General features: G+C 44.6%; 1 protein-coding gene and 1 long non-coding RNA gene across 2 annotated transcripts in view; both read left to right on the top strand.

Moving 5' to 3' along the window:
* The window catches only part of SMU1 (SMU1 DNA replication regulator and spliceosomal factor), a 30,582-nt gene extending 10,090 nt beyond the window's left edge, over positions 1 to 20,492 (top strand). The window contains exons 7-11 of the mRNA XM_075067453.1: positions 11,205 to 11,332; positions 13,264 to 13,390; positions 15,232 to 15,399; positions 15,679 to 15,831; positions 20,101 to 20,492. Coding sequence (XP_074923554.1) covers positions 11,205 to 11,332; positions 13,264 to 13,390; positions 15,232 to 15,399; positions 15,679 to 15,831; positions 20,101 to 20,199 — 675 coding nt within the window. The 3' untranslated portion in view covers positions 20,200 to 20,492. The remainder of the gene's footprint in view (positions 1 to 11,204; positions 11,333 to 13,263; positions 13,391 to 15,231; positions 15,400 to 15,678; positions 15,832 to 20,100) is intronic.
* Positions 4,019 to 5,896, top strand: LOC142047014 (uncharacterized). The gene is made up of 2 exons (XR_012656184.1): positions 4,019 to 4,632; positions 4,892 to 5,896. It is a non-coding gene; the product is annotated as an uncharacterized LOC142047014 (long non-coding RNA).
* Positions 20,493 to 25,065: the final 4,573 nt, after the last annotated feature.

Genomic DNA, 25,065 nt, shown 5'->3' with positions numbered 1-25,065 from the left:
ATTGTGCCTGTCTTGAGAAGGGAATTGCTTTTACACTCAGGGAATTGTGGGTTTCATGCCCTGTGATCTTGTTACACAAGTCAGCTAAATATATGATTATACAAGCTAGTGGTCTGCAAAGGTCCACTTGTCTTGTTAGTTTGGGAAATTTTTCAAATCATATCCTCTAAAAAAAGGAGATGTATATGCCTGTTCAATAACTACTATCCTTTAGACTTGCACAAGGCATTCAGTATGTGCAGTGCATTCTGTATGGTAGCGTCAGATATGAACAAGTGTAATGTCTTTATTTGTGTATCTAACACTCTGGCTTTGAGATGCTCCCACTGTGATCCTTTAGAACAGTGATTCTCAATCTGACACCTCTGGGGACTTGCCATCTGGATGGGGTGCAAGCTCACTCCTGGAAGACTTGTCTCATGTTTCAGGTCAAGTGCACCTCTGTTCGTTCTCTGTGGTTCACCAAGGGCACCCACTTTCAAGGTTCTGGCTCCCCAGCTGTCACTCTTTTGGGTGGAGATGTGTGTCTCACTCCTTCCTGAGCTGGGAATTTTCAGGCTGCACAGGTCCCTGTCTACGCTGAATTTTCCAGCAAGTCAGACTGCTTAAGCAGGCCTACTTTTCTTTCTCCTCATAGGCTGTAACAGTGTCATTGCCCATAGTTATAAAGTACCACACAGCTCTTCCCAAGCAAGCACACTTATTCCAAAGGTGAAAGCTTTACTGAGATAACATTCTAAAACAGTAAAAGTCACCACAACACCAACAAGGTAGGAGTCAGTCCTTCACTACCCACCAAGGGGTTTTACTGTGCTTACCAGTTCATAACTGTCTTGGCTCAGAACAAGCACTCTCATGAATAAATCAGCCGATCCTTTTTTGACTGGGGTCTTTGATCTAGAGATTCTGGGAGCAGGTAATCAGTAGCCGATGGAAAAGGCTGAGGCTTTGCATAACTGGTTTGGAGGGTTACATTTGCATTCACCTTCTCCTAGATATTTCCTAGGAAACCCAGTTAACCAAAAATCTATTTGTATCTGGCACATTCTTTAAATAAGTCCTTTGAAGCAGATACTGCTTCCCGATGTTTATGTTAGTCATGTCTGCCTGCAGAGAGGTTCCGTACAATCCCACAATGATACATGGACATCTGCATTTTGAATACAGTGAACTCCAGTGATACTTAAACTTGATTTAAAACGGTTTAACTTCATTCAGTGAGGGTTGTGCAGGACATTGCAGTGTCTGTCACAACTTGTACTGTAGTCTTTCTTCAGTTTATTTCATGAGTTTCCTCCCACCTCATGTCTCTCCCTCTCAGTGTGCTAATTAGTAAAACAGTTTAGAGCATCATAAGTAGTTGGGATCCAACGTTTAGGTTGTGTGTTAACTTAGAAAAACGACAACCTAATGGGAATGTTTTCGGGCTGTTTGCTAAATGGAAGGGAAAGGAGATGGTTGGTTGTATGCTCTGCAGCATTTGAAACCCTGCCATGGCAGAGCATACTGTTAATGCATGAGTACCTGAAAGTAACTAGAAACACAATGAAGACAGGCTAATTTCATTTGTCTTAATATGAATAGTCAGAAATGTAAACAGCATAAATGCTGGAAAACAGAACTCATCTGTTAATCGGTGTTAATGCAAACCTGGAGTTTTGAGTGACATTTAACCTCTAAAGGGAAAAGAAAGGATAGTTTTAAGGCAAACATTTATTTTTTTGTTCCAAATCAATGGCCTGTTGTTCCTTTCTGGAGGAGGAGGGGGTGGAAAGTCTGTTACAGCTTTAGGCCAGGCAGCCCTCTGCCCTAGTAGCAGCTCCATTTGCTGACAGGTGCAATCCTTCTTGTCTAGCTAACATCCTGATAGGAGTGCTATGGCCATCGGTGTTCCGCACCAGGAAGAGCTACCAGGACAGATGAGTTCAGGCATCCCTAAAACCAAACCCAGATAACCTAGTCTCAAGTAGGAAATAGCTCCTACTTTGGAGATCAGCTTGATGGCATGTCATGCATACAAGGGAAGGGGAAACTGATGTGCAGTAGGTAAGAACATAAGAACAGCCACACTGGCTCAGACCAAAAATCCATCTAGTCCAGTATCCTGTCTTCCGATAGTGGCCAATGTCAGGTGCTTCAGAGGGAATGAACAGCACCGACAATTATCAAGTGATCCATCCCCTGTTGCCCATTCCCAGGTTCGGGCAAACAGAGGCTAGGGACACCTGTATATTTGTACTACATTCTCTTCTTGATGGCTTCTCTGCAATGCACTGAGCCTCTCATATGGTTCTGAGCACTAGGCCATTCATTCCTATTCAAATCAATGGGAGTTACATGCACACATGAGTTAAGGATGTACCCCAATGAGAATGGGCCCTCCCTAGCTTCTTGTCACTCTTGTCCACGTGCTTGTTGACCACTCTACTAATTCTAGTAGATTGGTGAGGCATGATTTCCCTTTACAAAAACCATGTTGTCTGTTCCCCAACAAATCATGTTCATCTGTGTCTGACAATTCTGTTCTTTACTATAGTTTCAACCAGTTTGCCTGGTACTAAAGTGAGATTTACAGGCCTGTGATTGCAGGGATCACCTGTGGAGCCTTTTTTAAAAATTGGCATCACATTAGCTATTGTCCAGTCATCTGGTACAGAAGCTTATTTCAATGATAGATTATGTACTGCAGTTAGATGTTTGTAGGGGAAAGTCGTAGTTGCTGGTTTGATTGGAATCTTTCAGATCAGCCAGTCACTTTCAAAAGAGAGTTGTGGTGAAGATGTTGGTAGTCTGGGGTAAATCACTGCAATGGACAGTAGCTACCTATGTGATGAGCCTGCAAACTAACATCCCCATTTCTATTGTCAGTGACACCCCCCCTCCCCCCCTCCCAATAGTTCTGTTTTAACATGGCTTTAAATTAAAGTTGGGATATTTGAAGGGTTTGACTTAAACACAGAAAGCCAAAGGCATTGAAATTTAAGGCTTGACACGGGGGGGCGGGGGGCAGAAGTGAGTGGCTAAACTATCTCCTGAACCACATGTAGGTCACCTGCCGTCCTTAGTCTGGCCTATCTCTGTACAGGGTTCTCTGTCCAGCACTTTGATTACCCCAAATGCTGCCGTATTTAGGAGTAGCAGAACTGAACATGGTAGTTTGGGGCTAACTGAACCCCCTGTGTGGGTTCAGGTGAGAATCTGTTACTTACATAATCTGCTAAATCAGCCTTGAGGCTAAATACTCCCCATAAACTTTTAGCTTATTTGAAATCATTTGCTTTGTCTAGCACAGTTGAAACAACTCCGCTCTCCCTTCTGTTGCTGAGCAGGACTGGAACAAGCAGATTGCATGTAGGCTGGCTTTCCCCATTAGGATGCATGATGAATAATACATAAAATGTGTTATGAAGCAATTAGGGCTGCTGCTGGTATACCTGATACAAAACCACGAAAACAAGGCAGTGAAAAGTTAAGCCACCTAACAGTCTAGACCCTTTATTCCTCCACTCACAGGCATCGGAGTGGATTTGATTTAAATCCTGATTTAAATCATTAGTCAGGAAGACTCGTTTTAATCATGGTTTTCTACATAGAAGTGCATTCATGTTGGTTGTTATAACCTTAATACATAGTCTTCACAACTCAAAGATAGATATAGGTTTCATTTTTAGCAGGTACATACTATACATTTTTAAACAGTGATTTATTTTTAAAACTTTTCAGATTAGTTTTACAGCTGTATCAGGAAATGAATAATTGTTTGGTTATTTCATTTACCAAAGGTAATTGAAGCAGATATTTATGAAGCCATTGGGAAGTGAACGATCTCCAGTTCAACAGGTTAATCATTAATATTTGGAGGATTTTCTTGCCATGCTATATTGGAGGAGATCACCAGACAGACATTTAAATTGTTTTATTTAACTAAAACAACCTGAGCTTTGGAGCTGTGCTCCGGCTACAGGCAAAAACCTGCAGCTCCACTGTTCTGGAGCTGCTTAACGCTCCAGCTCCAGGCTCTACTCCAAAGCCCTGAAAACAACAGTGTTAAGTATTCTGGATTTTTTTCTTCAGTAGCAAACATATAATATTTTAACAAAACAAACATATGTCTTTCGCTTCTCACATTTAGCTCCAGACTTCTCCTTGTCCAAATTCATTCCGTCCCCAGTTCTATTCACTGAACTTTTTGAAACTTTGCACTTTTAGAGAGAGGTAAGGGATTGACTCTGTTTACACAAATTTGCAGAGGGACAATAGGGTTCAGGTCTGTTATTTCTCACCTCTATATATGTATTTATTTATTTATTTAAAAACCATTTTTGCTGTTAACAAGCCTGTTATCTCTGGAAACACAAATCCTCAGTCTGAGAACTGCAAAACTAAGCATCTCTGATGGTATCTTCTAGACTGAGCGCTGAGTCTCATTGGGTAGATAGAAAGATTAACCTCAATAATCTATACAGAAGCCTGTGGAACCTCATAAGATTGGGTCCCACTACTGGAACTCATTTACAAAACTTTTCTTAAACATTACACAAATATATTGTCTCATGCTATAGCCAGCTAGTCAGGCAGCCACATAGACAGCTGCAGCGGTACAGGAGCCAGCAAACAGAGCTGTAAACGGGAGTTTCAGTGAGAGTTCTGTTCTTCTCCTCCAGCCTGTTGGAGGAGAAGGTTTTTGTATTTTGTGTATTGTATTTTGTAGTTATATATGTGGAGGCTGGTGGGAGCAGTGTGCTGGGAGAGAAGCTGAGCCCTGATTGGGGGATGAGGCTTCTCTGCTTAGGGGTCTATAAAGGTAGCCAGCCAGTCAGGCAGCGACCTAGACAGCTGCAGCGGCACAAGAGCCAGCAAACAGCGCTGTAAACAGGAGAGTTTCAGTGAGAGTTTGCAAGGGGAGTTTGCGGGGGAGACTAAGACCTAGGCAGAGGAATAGACAGGCCAGTGAAGGGAGTGGGTGATGGTCTGCCGGTGTTCTGGTGCCTACTGGGAGTTTGTTTTGCTGTAGGTGGTGGTGGTTTGCTTCGGTTTGTGTTTCCTGGTCTAACAGGTTTTAGGTGTGAAGGCTGACCAATTCAGAGGCAGCAGTGAAAGACACAATGAGGATGACTGGATGTGGAAGCTGCGGCATGTACATGATCCTGGAGGGGATACCTGAAAAGAGTTTTGTCTGCATGAAATGCCGCCTGATAGAGCTGATGGAAGAAAAGAGCTGAGGACTGGAGATGCAGATGGAAACTCTGGTTGAGTTTAGAAGGGGGTTCAAGCAGATGATGGAGCAAAGACATGAGAAGGCTGAAGGGAAAAGCTCAGACTTACAGATGGAAGCAGGACCAAAGAATTCTGAGGGGAGACTGCTGGGTGAGGACAGTGGAAGCATGTGACTAAGAGAACCAGGCAGAGGAAAAGACAGGCCAGTGAAGGAGAAACAGAGCTCAGGAACAAGTTTGCAGAGTTGGAAAATGAAGAAGGGGCACAGCAGGTGGTCACTGAAGGTGAGAGGGCAAGGAAGAAGAGAAGAGCAGCTAGTCCTATAGGAAGAGGGGAAGAGTCAATGGAGACAACACCAAATATGAGCCCAGGAGGTTACAGGATGGGTTGCGGAGGATTGCAAGGGGCAATAGAAATCGAGAGGACTTGTAGCCAGAGGGAACAGGGGATAGATCGGAGAATCGCACCATCACCAGGAAAAGGCAGGTCTACGTGACTGGGGACTCCTTACTGAGAAGAATATACAGTCCTGTAACTAGAGCTGATCCAGAGAACAGAAGTGTGTGCTGTCTGCCGGGTGCTAAGATACAAGATGTGGATCCGAGGCTGAAAAGGATCCTAACAGGAGCGGGAAAGAATCCACTGATTGTCCTTCATGTGGGAACGAATGATACGGCTAGATTGTCACTGGAACATATCAAGGGAGACTGTGCCAGACTGGGGAAGATGCTTAAGGAAATCAAAGCTCACGTGATCTTCAGTGTGATTCTGCCTGTTCCTAGAGAAGGGCAACAAAGGTGTGACAAGATTATGGCAATCAACAGATGGCTCAAGCAGTAGTGCTATAAGGAGGGCTTTAGGATATATGGCCACTGGGAAGCATTCATGGACAGAGGACCGTTCTCTCGGGATGGACTTCACCTGAGTAAGCAGGGAAATAGACTTCTAGGATGGAGGCTGGCACAACTGATTAAGAGAGCTTTAAACTAGGAATTGGGGGGGGATGGTTGGGAGATGTCCAGGTAATCTCCACGCCGGAATTTAACGAGAGGGAAGAAAACAAAGGAAGAAAGAATACAGCCGTGGGCAGGAGAATGGACATAAGGAGGAAGGATAGTGTAGATACCAGTCTTATAAGAGATGCTGGTGGTAGACTGTCTGTGCCTAATCAGGTAGAGAATGACAGTGAGGCCAAATGGCAAAAATTAAGATGTTTGTACACTAATGCGAGGAGCCTAGGTAACAAAATGGAGGAACTAGAGCTACTGGTGCAGAAAGTAAAACCGGTTATTATAGGGATAACAGAAACATGGTGGAATAGTAGTCATGACTGGAGTGCAGGTACTGAAGGCTATGTGCCATTTAGGAAAGACAGAAATAAAGGCAAAGGTGGTGGAGTAGCATTGTATATCATTGATGAGGTTAACTGTAAAGAAATAAGAAGTGATGGAATGGATAAGACAGAATCTGTCTGGGCAAAAATCACACTGGGAAAGAAAGCTACTAGAGCCTCCCCTGAGATAGTGCTTGGGGTGTGCTACAGACCACCAGGATCCGATTTCATTAGGTATAGAGACCTCTTTAATATTTTTAATAAAGTAAACACTAATGGGAATTGTGTGATCATGGGAGACTTTAATTTCTCAGATATAGACTGCAGGACATGTGTTAGTAGTAATAAGATTTTTCTGGATGTGATAGCTGATGGATTCCTTCACCAAGTAGTTGCTGAACCAACAAGAGGGGATGCCATTTTAGATGGGAGGGATTAGGTCAGAACATGTAGAAATGAAGTGAGAAAGGCAAAAGCCGTGTAGAGTTGGACCTTGCAAAGGGAATTAAAACCAATAGTAAAAGGTTCTATAGCCGTATAAATGAGAAGAAAACAAAAGAAGAAGAAGTGGGACCGCTAAACACTGAGGATGGAATGGAGGTTAAAGATAATCTAGGCATAGCCCAATATCTAAACAAATACTTTGCCTCAGTCTTTAATGAGGAACTTAGGGATAATGGTAGGATGACAAATGGGAATGAGGATATGGAGGTAGATATTACCACATCTGAGGTAGAAGCCAAACTCGAACACCTTAATGACTAACTAGGGCCCAGATCATCTTTCATTCCAAGAATATTAAAGGAACTGGCCACTATGAAATTGCAAGCCCATTTAGCAAAAATTTTTAATGAATCCGTACAATCAGGGGTGTACCGTACGGACAGGAGAATTGCTAACATAGTTCCTATTTTAAGACGGGAAAAACGTGATCCGAGTAACTATAGGCCTGTTAGTTTGACATCTGTAGTATGCAAGGTCTTGGAAAAATTTTTTTGAAGGAGAAAGTAGTTAGGACATTGAGGTCAATGGTAATTGGGAAAAATACAACAAATGGGGGGTTTTAAACGAAAGATAGATCCATGCAAACAAGCCTGATCTCCTTCTTTGAGTAGTAACATTTTTAGGACAAAGGAAACGCAGTGGATCTCATTTACCTCGATTTCAGTAGCATTTCATACAGTTCTACATGGGAGTTATTAGTATAAATTGGAAAACATGGGATCAATTGAAAATTGAAAAGGTGGATAAGGAACTAGTTAAAGGGAGACTAAATGGGTCGTACTGAAAGGTGAACTGTCAGGCTGGAATGGAGTTACTAGTGAGGTTCCTCAAGAGATCAGTGTTTGGGACCATCTTATTTAATTCTTTTATTACTGACCGTGGCACAAAAAGCTGAATAGGTGCTAATTAAAATTTTACGGTGACACAGCTGGGAGGTATTGCTGACACAAGAGAAGGGAAACCGGGATGTCATACAGTGAAAGATCTGCGACCTGTAAACTGGAAGTAATAATAATAGATGAAAATTAATGTGAAGATCATGCATTTATGGATTAATACAAGAAATTTGGTTATAAACAGGGACAATCAGTTGGAAGTAACAAGGAGGAGAAGGACCTCAGAGTATTGGTTGATCAACAGGATGACTATGAGCCGCCAATGTGATTTGGCCGTTAAAAGCTAATGCAGTTTAGGATGTGTCAGGCGAGTATTCCAGTAAAGATTAAGAGGTGTTTACGTTGTATAAGGCGCTGGTTGAGACCTCACTGGAATATGTGTGCAGTTCTGGTCTCCATGTTAAAGCAGAGATGAATTTTCAAACTGGAACATGGTACATGAGGGGGCACTCGGATGATCCCGAGGAATGGGTAAAACCTGTCTCTATGAAAGGAGACTCAAAGAGCTTGGTTTGTTTAGCCTAACCAAAAGAAGGCTGAGGGGAGATATGATTGCTTTCTTTAAATATATCAGAGGGATAAATAACAGGGAGAGAGAGGAATTATTTAAGCTTAGTACCAGTGTGGACACAAGAACAAATGGATATAAACTGGACAGTAGGAAGTTTAGACTTGAAACTAGACAAAGGTTTCTAACCATTAGAGGAGTGAAGTTCTGGAACAGCCTTCCAAGGGGAGTAGTAGGGGCAAAAGACATATCTGGCTTCAAGACTAAGCTTGATAAATTTATGGAGGGGTATCATGGGATAGCATTTTATAAAAAAGGGGGCTGGCACACACCTAACCATACCACAGCAACCATCTACTGCAACCGTAGCTCTTCCCCCTTTGCTCTTGTGCACGCACCCCTTTACCTGATTAGTTTTAACCCTCCCCAAAACACTAGTACTTGGATGTTTGGTGTAATAGTGTTGGGAGAGGGTAGTTTACCAAAGAGCTGTGGAAGGCTGGCATTACTAGGAGATAGCGCTACGTGGATGGTGTACAGTAGCTGTGGTATGGTAAGGTGTGGGCTTATGGCAGGAAGAGCAGAGGGTATGTACTGCTAGGTGGCTTAACTTTTCATTGTCTTACTTTTGTAGGTTTGTGTCTGGCATGGAGTTGGTGGGTGTGTATGTAGCAAGCATGGCTGCTACACAGCAAAGTTTTTTGTATGTTTCCTAGGTTTTTTATATAGTTAATTAGGGAGGAGGTTGAACTAGAGGTAGAATCAGCGGGGTGAGGCAAGTGCAACTGCAGACACCGTTTTATCTGTCATCGCTTGTGTCTCTCATGCCAACAGCTGGGCACCAGCTATAGGATCACATCTGACAGAAGTGAAACTCCTAACAGAGAAGGCCTTGTGTGCCCATGCTGGCTGCCTCCAATCGGGCTTTTGTCTGCAGTGTATAAACTTCCAGTTAGAGCAAGAATAAAAGCTAAACATTTTTATTGGAAAAAAAATCCACCACCCTACTTGTTGCACAAGTTCTAGTCAGAATCCACTGCCTTTGCCAACTATGGAGTAGATGTAGTGTGTGAGAGAGTGGTCAGCAGCTAAAAGTAGAACAGGAAAGGAAAACCTCACCCAGAGACCAAATTTAAAGAGCTATTGAAATCCTATGAAGAGAATTTCAGAAATCAGATTAATTCAGTGACACTGCCTGGCCATCTGCTTGCAGAAAACGAGGAGTTTATGCTCCATTTTAAACCCATCCCTAACTGTGGAGTACTCTCAGGTACCTCCAGAATTTGATGTATTTTAGGGTATGAAATAATATTGAAAATTTGAAAGAATTGGCCAGTCCTGGAATGGGGAGGGAAATGCAGCCAGTTTCATGATAGATCTGTCACAGCAGAGTGCAAGGAGAAAAAGTTCTAATGGCAGCTACTGCGCTGGGATGATTCTGAACCAGACGTTGTAATAGTTATTCACAAATATGAAATTAATCTGAAATTTCAACAGAAAAGTTATCTTCCTGACTCAGACTGGTGCAGTGGTGCAATGCGACAGTGACAGGCTCACTATATGGGGTTTGTTCTGGTTTTATATTAACCTTCAGATGTAGCCAAACTTGAAGCCGCTTTTTATGTCTAGTAACAGAGAAGGGAAAGAGCAGGCATACCACATAACATAGAGAGAAGCCTTGGAACTGCCTCAGTCCCAGTGGAGTTGCAGCAGGATCTGCCCCAGCACTGCTGGGATTTGGGGGGCAGAGACTGGGGCCTGGTGGGGGAGGGTCCCCTGTGGTGTGGGGGGAGATGGGGGTGTCAGGCAGGGAGGGGAGAAGCCGGACTTGTAGGGAGGGGAAGGTCAGTGGGACGCTCGGAGGGGTGGGGGTGTTGAACTATCTCTGTGCAGCCAGGAAGTTCCCGAGGGAGAAGTGGCTGGCGGAGGAAGCAGGGAGGGAAGTAAATTGGATCCTTCCCCTGTATGTGACACTTGCCTCTCACCCCCTGATACAAATTCTCTCTAGTTCTGCCCCTTTTCTCTCTTAGCATCTCACACGGGGCTATAAAATCTGGGGTGATTCCCCCCTTTCCCCTCAAATGATCAGCTCTCTCGTCTCCCCCGATTTCCCCTGTTCTCTCCATGAGTCTCAAACATCAGTTTAAAATCTTCTTTAATGAGGGGCATTTTCCCACCCATTTTATCTGCAGTGATTTGTCCTTGTTTAGGTGGGAAATTGTTGCCCTGAGTCATTTCCCAAAACATGGTTGCCCCTGGAGAGGGGATGGGATAGCTCAGTGGTTTGAGCGTTGGCCTGCTGAACCCAAGGTTGTGAGCTAAATCCTTGAGGGGGCCATTTGGGGATTTAGTTGGGGATTGGTCCTGCTTTGAGCAGGGGGTTAGACCAGATGACCTTCTGAGGTCCCTTCCAAACCTGATATTCTGTGATTCCATGTTCTTGTGTGTAGCTTCCATACAGTAGACTCCTCAAATCAATCCCATCCCCTCTCCCACATCAACGAGAAACTTCATCACTCTATTTGCCAAAGTCTTGTTTGAATCCAAATTGAGTAGAGTCATGCAGGTGCCTCTTAGATACATGTCTCACAGAGTTAAATATTTTGTGGGGGTAAAAACACCACCTCCAGTGCTACTGTAGCTTATCTTTTGATCCTGGATACTCTTCATCTTGGTCCTGGCTACCCTGTGAATTTCACTTGATTTAAGAGTCCTTTTTCTAACTAGTATTTTGGATGTCCCTCAGGTGTGGAAGATTCAGAGTGGGCAATGTCTGAGGAGATTTGAACGAGCTCACAGTAAAGGTGTCACCTGCCTCAGTTTCTCTAAAGACAGCAGTCAGATTCTTAGTGCTTCTTTTGATCAGACAATCAGGTAAGTTATACATTTTGAGGGCTGTAATGTACAAGAAGCTCTAATTGAAGTTCCAAGTATTGTTTCTTCAGTCCACTTGCCTTAAACTCTTGGATGTTTTTAGCTTACATGAAAGCTAGTCCTTAATGTTTTGAACATGAATAAAATTACTTGGCTCTTTCCTCTTGCACAAATAGTTTACATTTTTGCCCTTTCAATTTTTGTAACCTATTTTTGTGTTAACCTATTTTCATTGCAATGTTCACAGCAGGTGCTAGCCATGATGTATTGTTTTTATGCTTTTTTAAAAGCATTTCTGTCCTCAGATTCAGCCATTTCAGTACTTTTACACCTGTCATACGTCTCAGCAAGAAAGGCCAGCTGAGCACCTCTCATTGGCTTACATTCAAACTTTAGAACAACTGTTTCTGAAACTGGCTACAAGGCCAGTACTGCGACCTGATGGTCCCTGCCGATAATGAGATAGGGGCCGTTCTTCAGCACCAGTTCTGACTGAACCCAGTCACTACCATTTGACAGCTGCCGGTGGGTTATATGTAACAGTGGTCAACTCAGTTCGTTTTCCTTCTCCACAGAAAAGGGCTTCAGGCAGCTGCAGCCTGAGGAGAGTTTAAAAGGTTCTGCAGGGTCACTTGTGTCTGTCCTCCTAGCAGGAACTGCACAGAAGAAAGGTTGTGGCCATCGTGAACATGTGACATCACACCTGCCACAAATTTCTATAACCTCCCTTAGTCAGTGAGAAGCACCTTGCCAACAGAGTTCCATCCTCTCTGCTTCCAGCAGAAAGCATTGTGAGACACTGCCCCAGACAGACACCTCCAGGAAGCAGCGCAGCTGTTGAACTTCCTGAACCTGGGGACTTTAACACTGTGGCCCAAGAAGCAGCTCCTCACTTACATCTTCTAGGAATAAGGGGAGTGGAGACCTTCCCCTACTGCAGGAAGGGCTGCACCTCTCTTACCCAGTTCCAGACAGCCCAATGCCCGCCCCCATGACTGCTTTGGTTCTTGGAGCAGTGAAACTGTCCCCTTCGGAGAAGGCTTGTGCATGCAGGAGCTGGGCCTACTAGACTATGGGAACTCACCCTCATAAGGAAGAAGTGACCACAAAAACAACCTTTTTCAAAAGTAAATGGCAAATTCCCTCTTTCAGCGTAGCCTTCTCTCAAAGCTTCTACCACACGTGCGTGCTTCCACATCTCATAACTGCTCTGTAAACTAGTCACGCTAGTTTTTCTAGAGCCTGGGAATGAAAAGAGTTGTGATTTTTTTAGGTAGCTGGTGGTTGTTTAGATGCTAATGTGACTGGGGCCATGGAAGTACCTAGATTAGGGGCTGGTGTCCATGTTACCAAAAATCTTAAGCAGCAGTGAAATTCTCTTGGCAGTGTTAGCTGAGAGTTTAGGCATGAACTGTCCTTTTCATGCTCAGATTAATCCCTTCAGAACAAAGTTCTGGCACATTGTACTGCTTCTGCTGCATAGGATCTGTTTGCTTTGAACTCAGTAAACAGATCATGGTCAAAAAAAAAAAAAAAAAAAAGACTGATGTCTGTAGGGTTCTTAGGCTGGTGCTTTTCATGATCACGAAATTCACCTTAAAACTAAAACAAAAAATCTGTGTTCCCCTGCCCGTTCTTGGGGTTTTATGTTTTGTGTATACCTGAAACTACCTTTAACTAACTTTTCTTTTTAATTGATTAGTTTTCAAGTTGATGATGTCCCTTTACATTTTTCATGGTCTGATGATATATTTGGGGAAAGGGGTTTGTGATGACAAACGTATTATTCTAGACACCGATGTGTTAGCCTGTTTTATTACTTGCTCTGTACATCAGATGACAAACTAAATTCTTTCTTTATTTTACATCTCTGAATTGTACCTCTCTAGATTAATTATTCTATTACCATGTTTTTTAAAATATTGTAACAGGATTCATGGCTTAAAATCGGGAAAAACTCTGAAGGAATTCCGTGGTCATTCTTCATTTGTTAATGAAGCTACTTTTACACAGGATGGTCACTATATTATCAGTGCGTCCTCTGATGGCACAGTGAAGGTAAGTTGGTCACTTGCTTCTACGAGCCATGTATGGGATTGTGGTGTTCTGTTCTGTGTGTTGTAGCAAACTGGGGCATTTAGTCTTAGAGATAATTACCCTTAAAGGTAGTTTTATCGTAGCCAGGGCTCAGGGTTTGTCGTTGGGCCCATTATATGTAGATTCCTGGATGCTACAAGGTGGTGTAAGGTCTAATATATGCATTTCCCATCATTCAGAGAGTGATAAACACAATAAGACAAGTCTGGCTGATTTTAATAGTACCAGCATGGTCCAGACAGCAGTGGAATCTGGATTTGATTACATGTCACAAGGATTAGTGGAACCTGTACTACTGAGACTGGACTTGTTGACACAGCAAAGAGGGAAGGTCTGTCATCTGGACCTTAGGTCTCTTCTCTGGGCTGCATGACCTTTAGCTTTGGTAGAAGAAAGACTTTTGAAGTACAGAATGTACTGTGGTATTGTAGAAAAGAATTCACATGGATGTGCTGTAGTCTTAAACGGAAAAGGATTTCCTTGTATAATGTGGATTCTTATATGGTTCTAATTATATATTGGAGTATTTATTGTATCTTAAGAAGACACCTTTTTCATTATCTTCAGTTAAATTTAATCTCTCAGCCTTATCAGAATGTCATGTACCTGTAGAGGGGAAAATCCATTTTCCTAATGATATGGTTAAGAAATTTTTAAAAGACCCTAATAATTTATATCCTCCTGTAAGAACTCCTGTGCCCTCCTGAGATTTGAATGTAGCATAGCAAAATTAATAAGACCTCTTTTTGACCCTTTGGGGAGCTGTTCTTCCTGTCATCTATCTGTAAAAACAGTGTTTTCAATACAGTCACTGCAGTGAAATGCATGTGACTTGCATGCATTAATGGCTGATCCACCATTCAGAAACCTCATACTCATAATGGGGAAACTAAATTACATGTTAGATGCGAGGAGAGTGTTATGTTTTTATTTCAACAGACTAAATATAGACAGTCTTCAAGGCTGTTTATAACTTATGGACCAAAAAAACAAGGGAAAGGCTATTTCTGAACAGACTCTTTCTAGATGAGTTAGGTATTTATTAAATTTATAAATTGAAAAGATTATCCATTCCTCAAGGCATCAGAACTCTTTCAAATGGAGCAAAGGCAGCTTTCCTTGAGCGGGAATATGCAGAGGACGCTTAAAGGAAGAAATGAAGGTTGCTTACCTATAATTGATATTCTTCAAGATAGACTCTGCATATTGACGCTCCCCTCCTCCTTTTCCCCACTACCTTGGAGTCAGTCCTGCTTTCCAAAGGCCTTGGGGTTGGAACTAAGGCAATAGAGTGCCACTCTCCTTTTAAACCCTGGCCCTAGAATGTCCGGAGTTCACTGACGGGAGATAAGGGAGGTATGTGGATGTGCCAGCTGTTACCATTAGTAGAATTTTACCGTTCAGGCTGCCCTGGTCAAAGCACCCCGAGTGGGACTGTTCAGAGTCCATCTCAAAGAACCTCAGCTACAGGTGAGTAACCTTCATATTTGGATATCTTTCTGAATAAACCTGTTCTTGTTCACCCAGTAGTTATTAGGGTTGATTCAGGAATTGCTGGGTAAAATTTTAGGGCCAGTGCTATATAGGCAATTGGCCTAGATGATCATAATGGTCTTTTCTGGCCTAAAAATCTTTGAACCTATTGAATTACCATTTTTGGTGTTCATTACTCTTTTTCCTCTAGTTTCAATAGACATTTTTTAAATGCATAGTATCTCCTCCAAAAGTGTGGTGTCTTTTTAATTAAAATGCAGAAATCTGCCTGATCATAAAGTGATTCCACTTTGTATTTTGCTCAATAGATTTGGAATATGAAGACAACTGAGTGCTCCAACACCTTCAAATCTCTTGGCAGCACTGCAGGAACGGACATCACCGTGAATAGCGTGGTTCTGCTGCCTAAAAATCCAGAACACTTTGTTGTTTGCAACAGATCAAACACAGTGGTCATCATGAACATGCAAGGACAAGTATGTGATCCCAGGCATCTCCCTTTGAAACATCTAGGAAAGAGCTTAACAAGTATTAGAATCAGGAAAAGATTTGTGATCCTTCCAAGCATTGTAGTGGGTGAAATTCTGATCTCTCCTTTCAGTAGTAATTGCTGGGTACTCTGCCCTTCTGAAAATCAGGCTGATTATTTAGGCAACTAAATTCATGACCCCAGTATCTAATTGAAGTTACCTTTGTTAGGGTAGCGCTGTTGCTGCCACATGTGAATCCAGTGAACCTTTCTTTGGGTTTTATAGATTGTAAGAAGCTTCAGCTCTGGTAAGAGAGAAGGAGGTGACTTTGTTTGCTGTGCCCTTTCACCACGTGGCGAATGGATCTACTGTGTGGGTGAAGACTTTGTGCTGTACTGTTTCAGCACAGTGACTGGCAAGCTGGAGAGAACTCTGACAGTGAGTACTTAGCACAAGCTATTTGAATGTAAACATGAAGTAGAATCTGTGTTCTCATCAGTTCTAGAATATTCATGCAAACATAAAATCCCTAGTGACCACTTACAGTAACTCCTTACTTAACGTCGTCCCGGTTAACTTTGTTTCGTTATGTTGCTGATGGATTAGGGAACACGCTTGTTTAAAGTTGCCCAATGCTCCCTTATAACGTTATTTGGCACCCACTTGCTTTGTCCACTGCTTGCAGAAAGAGCAGCCTGTTGGAGCTGGCTGGTGGGGGCTTGGAACCAGGGTGGACCAGCAGCCCCGCTGTCAGCTCCCCTAAGTTTCCTGTGCAGCTGCCGGCCAGCAGGCTATCAATTGCCAGCAGTTCAGCTGTCCTTCCCCCCACTGCCATGTGCTGCTCCTGCCCCCTTTCTTGGACCTGCTCCCAGGAGCCTCCTGCTTGCTGTGGAGAGGGCGGGGAAAAGGAGTGCTAATGTCAGGGAGTCCCCTACCCCTGCTCCTGTATCCCATCTCCATAGAGTAGGGGGGACAAGACAGAGCTCAGGACGGAGGGAGCTTGCTGGCAGCAGCTGCTGTCTCATCTTGCTGATCTATTTAAAAAGGCAGTGTACTTAAAGTGGAGTCAGCGTACTTAAAGGGGCAATGCGCGTCCCTCTCACACATGGTGTGTGTGTCTTTCTCTTTTTTACTTACACACACTCTGTCTCTCTCTGCCATGCGGTGTCTCCTCCCTTCGTTCGTGCTGCCTTGTAGAGCGTGAGGCTACCTTAACAACAATATGTTAACCCTTGAGGGCTCAGCTGAGTGCTAGTTCATCATTTAGCAGCAAGGTATTCCTTGGGAAATATCCCACCCTCTGACTCCACCATTTCAAAAAATGTCGCTGGAACCTAACCTCTTCCCCATCCCCACATCAGTTCTTATGGGGGAATTGGATTCGCTTAACATCGTTTCGCTTAAAATAGCATTTTTCAGGAACATAAGGACAACGTTAAGTGAGGAGTTACTGTACTCCCATGACAAGCACCCTCAGGTGGTGGTTGTAGGGTTGGTCCTGAGTGCTTAGTTAAAGGGCTGGGTTATTTTGAGAAAAATGTGTTTAAGAATAAAAATAGATAGTTTTAGCTAGAATGTAGCCACAAACTCCTTAAAAGATTTTTGAAGTAGTTGTGATTATATACAGTGATTTAACCTTGCACTTCCCACAAGTTAGTGGGAGTGAAAGTGCACACACTTCTTTACAGTTTGTGTTTGCACACTTTCCCTTTAGGTTAAAACATTAGGGGTGTGACTCTTCCACTTTGCATTCTGAGTGGCTGGGTTCCATAGAATGGCTCTTGTTGTGCGTGGGCGCTCAGAGAGCGCTAGCTGCTCTAGAGCCACGCTCGGAGTGGAGAGGGCGAATTGGGCCAAACAAGAGGAAGGGGTCTCGGGTCATTGACTTGACTGGAGACTAGGCACAGGGCACAAGCTGTGGCAGAACAGAGCAGGACCGTTCCTCAGCATGGCCTCCACCATACCATAATAGTAATTTGGGATTACAGGATCACTTTTATCCAGCTCTGGAAAAACAATCACAGTCATAGAGTCTAAAGCCAGAAGGGACCATTAGGATTCTCCAGTTTGATCACCTGCGTAACACAGGCTAGAGAATTGTACCAAGTGATTCCTGCACCAAGCCTTTCATTTCTGGTTGATCTAGAGTAGCTCTTTTAAAAAGATCCAGTCTTGATTTTGGAGAGTCCTTCACACCCAGCTAAACTGCTCCACTGGTTAATTACTCTTGCTGTTACCTCCAAAACAAATTGTGCTTCACTTCCGATTTGAATGTGCCCTGCTTCAGCTTCCTGTCTGCTGTGTTACTCCTCTACTGTCAGAAATCTCCCCATAGAGAGATTTCTAAACCAGAGGTGGGCAAACTATGGGGATGGGGTGGGGCGGACGGACCGTCCTCCTCGGCCCTTGAGCTCTTGGCTTGGAGCTAGCCCCAGCCTCCTGCCCCTGCTGTGCTCGTCCGCTAACCCTCGCCCCCCCCCGGTCGCGCAGCTCTCTGGCCACGCCTCTGGCAGCGGCTGCGAGCTCTGTGGCAGGTGTAACAGGCTCGCAGTGGCGCAGCTGCGTCCTGCTGCTTTGCGTGGCTGTAAGGGGCAGAGGGCGGGGTTGGATAAGGCAGGAGGGTCCTGGGTGACCAGGAAGGCTTGGCTGGGCGGGGTTCTGGGGGGAGCTCGCGCAGTATGGATAGACGGTGGGTTGGTAGGTGTGGGCCGTCCCGGGGCCTTCGGGGCGAGGTATGGATATGAGTCAGGGCTTGTCAGGAGCAGGGGCGTTGGATAGGGTGGGTCCCTGGGGGCTGTTACGGGCGGGGGGTCGGAGGGCGTCAGGGACAGCGCAGGGGTGGGTGTTCGATGGGTCAGGTTTAGGGGCTGGGGGTGGGGAGGTCGGAGGCTGGCATAGGGAGTGGCAGCTGTTTTGGCGCGACCGGCTCCTACTCGCCCTCATCACAGTTCCGACCCCATTGCCCAGGCCAAGTCTTGCACCCTGTTGTCTCACCTAGTCAAGTCATCTTCATCACCTTTTTCTTGGTATGAGTAAAAGAATGGCTACTTCGTCGCATTTTGCCAGAATGATCTTGTATGAATGATTTGGATCCTCGGATTTTCCGAGACCTGATATTGTGCTTTGTTAGAAATGTTTTGATGATCGTTCCTTTTTTTTTTTTTTTTTTTTTAAATTTCCAGACTAATATAGGAAAATGGACTTAAGGTTGAGAGTACATGTAACATAGCATAAAATACGTTATAGGAATGGTGTAATGGTCCCCCAGACAAGCCTTGTAAACTGGAGGTTACAATTTATATTAAGGTTCAGTTTATAAATAGTTTATAAAGGATTAATAAATGATAGTTGCTATAAGCACATTACAGCCATGAATAGTTATAAGCACACCAACAGAAGAACAGATTTAGGAATTATTATTAAAGCTAACATTAAAATCATATAATATACATGTTAAGGAAAGAGTGTCTGTACATAAATTAACCAAAAGTACACAGTTTGGTTTAAAACTCATAAAATACATGTAGTACATAATGTGCAATAACCCGAATTTAGGCAAATACATTTAATGATACAGTTTAGATAGTAACATCCAAATGTTCAGGTACATTATTCATAAATGTTTATACTAAGAGTTGGTTGTGGAGTGCAAATATAGTAGATTGTCCCTCAGTAATTGAGCATTTAGAGAAGTATTCCAGTTACTTTCCTGACTTCGCTTCTTCACGGCACTGTAGTTCCTCTCTCTTGGTATTGCCAATGTCTAGTGATGTGTTCTAAATAGATGTTCCTCGACTACCTGATGGCATCCAGTACGATGAGTTGCCACATCAGCCAAGCATAATGCTGACCGATTCTGCATTTCCGCAACACTCACTCATTACTGGGGTCCCATGTGCCCAGGGCTCCGACAGTCAGTGTGTGTGTTTGAACCTCGTAACCCCTAGCTCTAAAGGCATTGGCCAGAGTGGTGTATTTCTCCACCTTTCGAGCTCGGGCGCTGCAGAAGGCCAGAGTCCTGTTCTCAAAGGCCACTGTGATGTCCACACCAGGACGATCTGGTCGCAGTTGGCTGTCCATTCCAGGGATGGGGGAGTTCACGGCTACCTTCCCCAGAGGTGGTGGGATGGCTCTGACTAGGCCAGGAGTCGGCAACCTTTCAGAAGTGTTGGGCCGAGTCTTCATTTATTCACGCTAATTTAAGGTTTCGCGTCCCAGTAATGCATTTTAACATTTTTAGAAGGTCTCTTTCTTTAAGTCTGTAATATATAACCAAACTATTGTTGTATGTAAAGTAAATAAGGTTTTTAAAATGTTTAAGAAGCTTCGTTTAAAATTAAATTACAATGCAGAGCCTCCCCGCACTGGTGGCCAGGACCCGGGCAGCGTGAGTGCCAGTGAAAATCAGCTTGCATGCCACCTTCGGCACGCGTGCCATAGGTTGCCTACCCCTGGACTAGGCAGTCTTGGATGGCGTTGTGTCACAGCTGCCTGCCATTGGTCTGGAATGGGACTTGCAGCTACACAAGATGTGGGGTGGGGTCTCGTTGGCATAGCCACACTTCCTGCATTGCTTGGCCCTGAGTTACTGACATGTGCTCTGAACCTTTACTCACCTTACTGTTGCTTATGCCTGAGGATATGATTTGGTTTGAGGTGATGTGAAGAGAAGACTTGCATCAGGTTTTTTTTCTGTTCCTCCTGTAGGTTCATGAAAAGGATGTAATTGGCATCGCTCATCATCCCCATCAGAACTTGATCGCCACCTACAGTGAAGACGGCCTCTTGAAACTCTGGAAACCTTAACTGTTTTTAACTTGCTTTGGAGCATGCTTCTTAATGAAGGGCTGAACATGTTCATGCTTTTATGAGTCCAAATATGCTGAGTATAATTTTCAGTTCAGGAGCCCAGAACTGTGTTTCAGTACTTAGTCTAAATTAGCTGTACAATGTCAGTGCATAGAACACTTTCATTACCCTGTATCTGGGTAGTTAAAGCAGTTTATTCTGTCTTGTGAAGTCTGTACCTTTCTTTTGTGCTGTTTATAGATGGAAAAACATCCATCAATTTATAAATGATTGACTTTCTAAGAAGTGTAGCAGATGGCTCATTTCTTTCTTTTAGGGAATGAGAATGGAATAAATAGGAGGAGAGAGTCTCCACCTTCGCAAAGATGGATTCTATTGATCCTAAGCTACTTTGCTTTTTCAGGACAAAAGTATTTTAATACAGTGCGGTTTTCTGCTGCATTTAAAAATTGATTAAAGTAAATATTTTAAATGAAAATATACACAAGTTGAGAGGGAAGGTACTGTACATCTGGGGTCAGGCTTGGGTTATGGGGGGTGTGGCAAACTGCTGGTACTGTTATGCTGGGTCTCGCGCTTTCTCTTCTTTGGGGAAGGTTCAGGGCACTACTGCTTGCCTCTGAACCGGTATTTTAATTACCCCACTAGTGTCCTTGAGGAAGGGAGTGGAGAGGGAGCGACCTGGGCCTGCCCTCTTCTCCAGGTCCCAACCCAGGGGCCCTGAGGTTTGTGGTGAACCACTTGTACTAGCGGTTCCTTCCCCTGGGTTACTTCCCTCTCCTGCCCTTCAGCTTGTGAAGGGGCTTCTTGCCCTCCTTCTACACAAGCCAGGTGCCCCTTACCTAGGGTTTCTTTTGGATTTCTCAGCCCACCGCAGCACTCCTCCAAACTTTCCTTTTGTCTCTCTTCAAAACTCTTCTCTTCTCTTCTCTTCTCCAACTCCTTCAAACTGCTCTCTGCTCCAACCAAACCTTCCTGCTCCAACTCCCACACTGTCTGACTGAAGCAGGGGTTTTTATCACATGACTGACTGCTGGTGCTCTAATTGGCTTCAGGTGCTCTAATTGGCTACAGGTGCTCTAGTTAATCTATAGCAAACCTTCCTCCCCTTGCAGGGAATAAGGCTCCCTGCTAACACTCTCCTGCTGCCCTCTGGCCATGCTGTATCATAGGGGTTACAGATACCATTTGCAAGGATGAAAAGATACGTACATATTGCATAACCGGCATAGACCCAGATTGGGGTGTAAGGGTTTTTAAAGTGTCAGTGAATAAGTGGGCTCGGGTTCGCTACCCATGGAATGAATAAGGAGTCCAAGTCAGTATCTGTGGAGCGGATCGGTGCATGGGTGGGGTGCGTCCCTTGGTCCCTCAGGGAAGCAAGCGGGTTATTTCCCTGATTGGCTGTCTCAATTACTCAGTGTGGTATTGGCGGTGTCCAGTGATGTATTTGATATAAATGTCTCTGGACCACCTGATGGTGTTGGACACCATGAGCTGTCTCATGAGCCAGGCGTAGCGTTGACCGACCCCACATGCTCTCAGAACCAGCTTGTTGTGGGGGTCCCATGAGCCCAGGGCTCCCACGATCAGGGCGTATACCTGGACTTCATAGCCCTGGGCTCTCAGGGTCTCAGCCAGCGAGGCATACTTCGACTCCTTCCATGCTTGGGCCTCGTGGAAGGCAGGGGATCGGTTTTCGAAAGGCACCATGATGTCTACCAGGAGGACCCTCTTCTTTTCTGCGTCCGTCACGATGATGTTGGGTCGCAGTCGGCTGTCTGTCCCAGGGATGGTGGAGTCGACGGTGATCTTTCCCAGGGATGGTGGGATGGCTTTCACTAGTTGGTTTTCTGGGGATAATTTATGCTATTTTGCATCAGCCAGTCATGGAGCTGAAAATGAAGATATTTAAGTAGGATCATCTGTACCTCATGATGTGTCCATACCACGCTTTAACACAGGGACCTGCAAGCCCTTGGGGGAGAGAGAGCCTGCATTTTGGAGGAAGCCCCCTAGCACATTGTAAAGGGGCCCTTTCTCTTCACCCCTCCCCTGGTTCTTGTCACGCGGACAACAGAAGTCCAAAGTGCATCTAGTCACCACCTGTCAAAAAGGGTATTGCAGAATTAGAGCAGTGATAAGAGGAGGCAAGAATGATTAGGACAGTGGTTCTCCCCAGGGCTTGTCTTGATGGCCATGTAATAAAAAAACAAAACTCTCATGGGTTTGTGAATTCATTGAGTTCTTTGGTACAGATGGATGCTTGATCTCCAAGTGGCTCTGTGTTCCCTCCTTTCACTGGCTGTGCCTGTAGCTGAATCTTGTGCCAGCTACTGCCACAGCCCCGTTGGATTACTGCAGTAGCTGACAAGCAGTGGAGGGAGTGCTTTGAGTGCTGGAAAAGAAATTCAGGGTGCAGGTGAAAGATCCATAGAAGGGTGACTTCCTCTCGAGTATTCTCCAGTGCTTTGCTAGGTCACTCCAATCCTCAACTCTGGGAGCCAGCCTGACCCTGCTCTGCCATGAGAACCCCACTCCTGGGCTGGTCTCACACTGCCTCTGGCATAGAAGCTGCTCCTTGGATTGTGCAACCGAATGACACCAGCCAATATCTCCAGTCCCAGACACAACCCTAGGAACCTCCATCTTGCAGTGTCCAGTTATGCCGTCTGGATGCTGCAAGCTTATATGAGTTTGTCAATTTAACAAAGAAATTGATATGTACCAGGCTTGTTATTTCAAGGAGAGTCTCTGCCATGCTTCAAACCAAATGCACTGCTTCAGGTAGAACGAACAAACATTTATTAACTATAAAGATTTTAAGTGATTATAAGTCAAAGCAATAAGAAGTCAGATTTTGTCAAATGAAATAAAAGCAAAACATTCTAAGCTGACCGTAACACTTTCAGTGCCCTTACAAACTTAAATGCTTCTACCACAGGCTGGCTGGCTGCTCTTCAGTCAGGAGATCCCCTTTGGTTAGTGCTTCAGTCACTTGGTGATGGCTGTAGATGTAGGTGGAAGAGAGAGAGCATGGCCAATGTCTCTTCCCCCCTCTTGGCTTTGTTTCCCCCCACCCCTTCAGAGTCAGGTGAGCCTTACCTCATCACAGTCCCTGACTGACCAAAGGAAGGGGGTAACTCACTTGAGAGTCCAACAGATCCTTTTGTTGCTGCCTAGGCCAGTGTCCTTCGTTCCTGTGAGGCTGGGCTGGGTTTGTCCCATACCTGTCCTGATGAGGTGTGAACTGCCTCTCTGCTCTTGGAGAGTTTTTACCTGGGCTTATTTTCAGTCTCATAACTATATACATGAAATTACAACCTATAACATTACAATAACATTGCTGTAACAATCACTATAACAACAATGCTCAGTGCATCATGAGTCTTTCCAAGACACCTGACATGACAAACTTTACATTGGATACCGCACAATCATTTTACAAGGATAACAAGGTGTGTGCATAGCATTTTCTCCCAAGATACAGAGCATCACACCTCCCCCCTTTGGTTACTGCAAGAGGGTTAGTCACTGACTAGCTTGAAGGCAGTTTGTGTTACAGTTCTCTTGGCACCTAGCCATCAAGGCCATGAGGCAGCATGCCTCAGTTACCCCATGCACACACAGCAAGGCAGCTTTTTAATAGTTTCTCTGCTGTGATAGTTTTAAGCCTGTTTACAGGTATTAATTGAAAAGTAGTGTTAGCATAAGGTTTAACATCTACGTCAAAATTCTTATCCCCAGAACTTAACATTAATACCAACATTTTTATCACAGATGGGTATTTACACGTATCTTTATGACACCACATCCTTTCTTCAGATAGTGCAGTTTGAGGCTATTTTTTTTCCATTAGCCATGGTGTCCTTTGATGTTCTCCCATGTAATCAGTCACTGGCTTTTCTTTCCCTCCAGTGTTCCCTTCTGTGTGGGCTCTTCATTTAATCATGTTTCTGGCATTTTGATATCTCAGGATCTGGCAAGGTAAGGGTCCAGGGGAGCCTGCACATTGGCTGGCCCTTTGGGGCCCGCTCTCCCAACCCCAGGACTGTATATATACAGAAAATCCAGCTCCTTTTCTGGGGTTCCCTGTGTTTCCCCCTCCCAGCACTGAGTCCTTCCCTGTCCCCTGGAGGGCTGTGATTGTGCTCTCTGGGCTAGGAGTGTTTACCCTTTGATCAGATGCACCTTTTCCCAGCAGCTTTCCCACAAATGCTTCCTGTTTCTCACCAGCCTGGGGGAAAACACCCTCTTCTCTGTCAGTTGGGTCATTTGTATTCTGGCAAACTACCCCCTGGCAATTTCCTGGTCGCAGCTCCTCTGTTATCACAGGCGTTGGAGCTTCATCTTGATTTAAAGAGAGACAGTTACTTTCCAAAAACTTACCAGAAATAGCATCCTGAACAATGGGGACCTGGATTGGGGTACCCTCTACCCACCCCCCTTCTCTGTCCCTGAGAGGCGTGACTGCTCCCCTCCAGGAGATCAGGTACTCAGATCCTTCTCAAAGCCTGGGTCACAGGCTGAGTGCCTGGTGCACAGATGCTGACCCAATCATCCGCCTAGTGTCCTGGGCATCCTGCCCCAAGTGACTAGTGAGGAGACATTCCTGTGCCCCCACTATTCCTTCCCCAGTTTCCTCCTCAGGGGGGCCCCCTCCTAAGACACATTTCTCTGTGTTCCCTAGGAAGGGGTCTGTCTCTTGTTCAGCGGCCAAACTGCCAGCTAACAACTGGGACAGTTTCCTTAATCCCTGACAACACCTCTCCTGCCCCTGCGGGCATGTTGCCTTCTGCTGGAAAGGAGCTAGTCTCAGCCCCTCTCATACATGGAAGCACCCTGCTTCCCTGTGTTAGAGCC

This window comes from Chelonoidis abingdonii, chromosome 6 (genome assembly GCF_003597395.2).
Source record: "Chelonoidis abingdonii isolate Lonesome George chromosome 6, CheloAbing_2.0, whole genome shotgun sequence".
NCBI classification, from domain to species: domain Eukaryota; kingdom Metazoa; phylum Chordata; order Testudines; family Testudinidae; genus Chelonoidis; species Chelonoidis abingdonii.
Note: the sequence above shows the minus strand (reverse complement) of the source record. Positions and strands in the feature narration are given on the sequence as shown.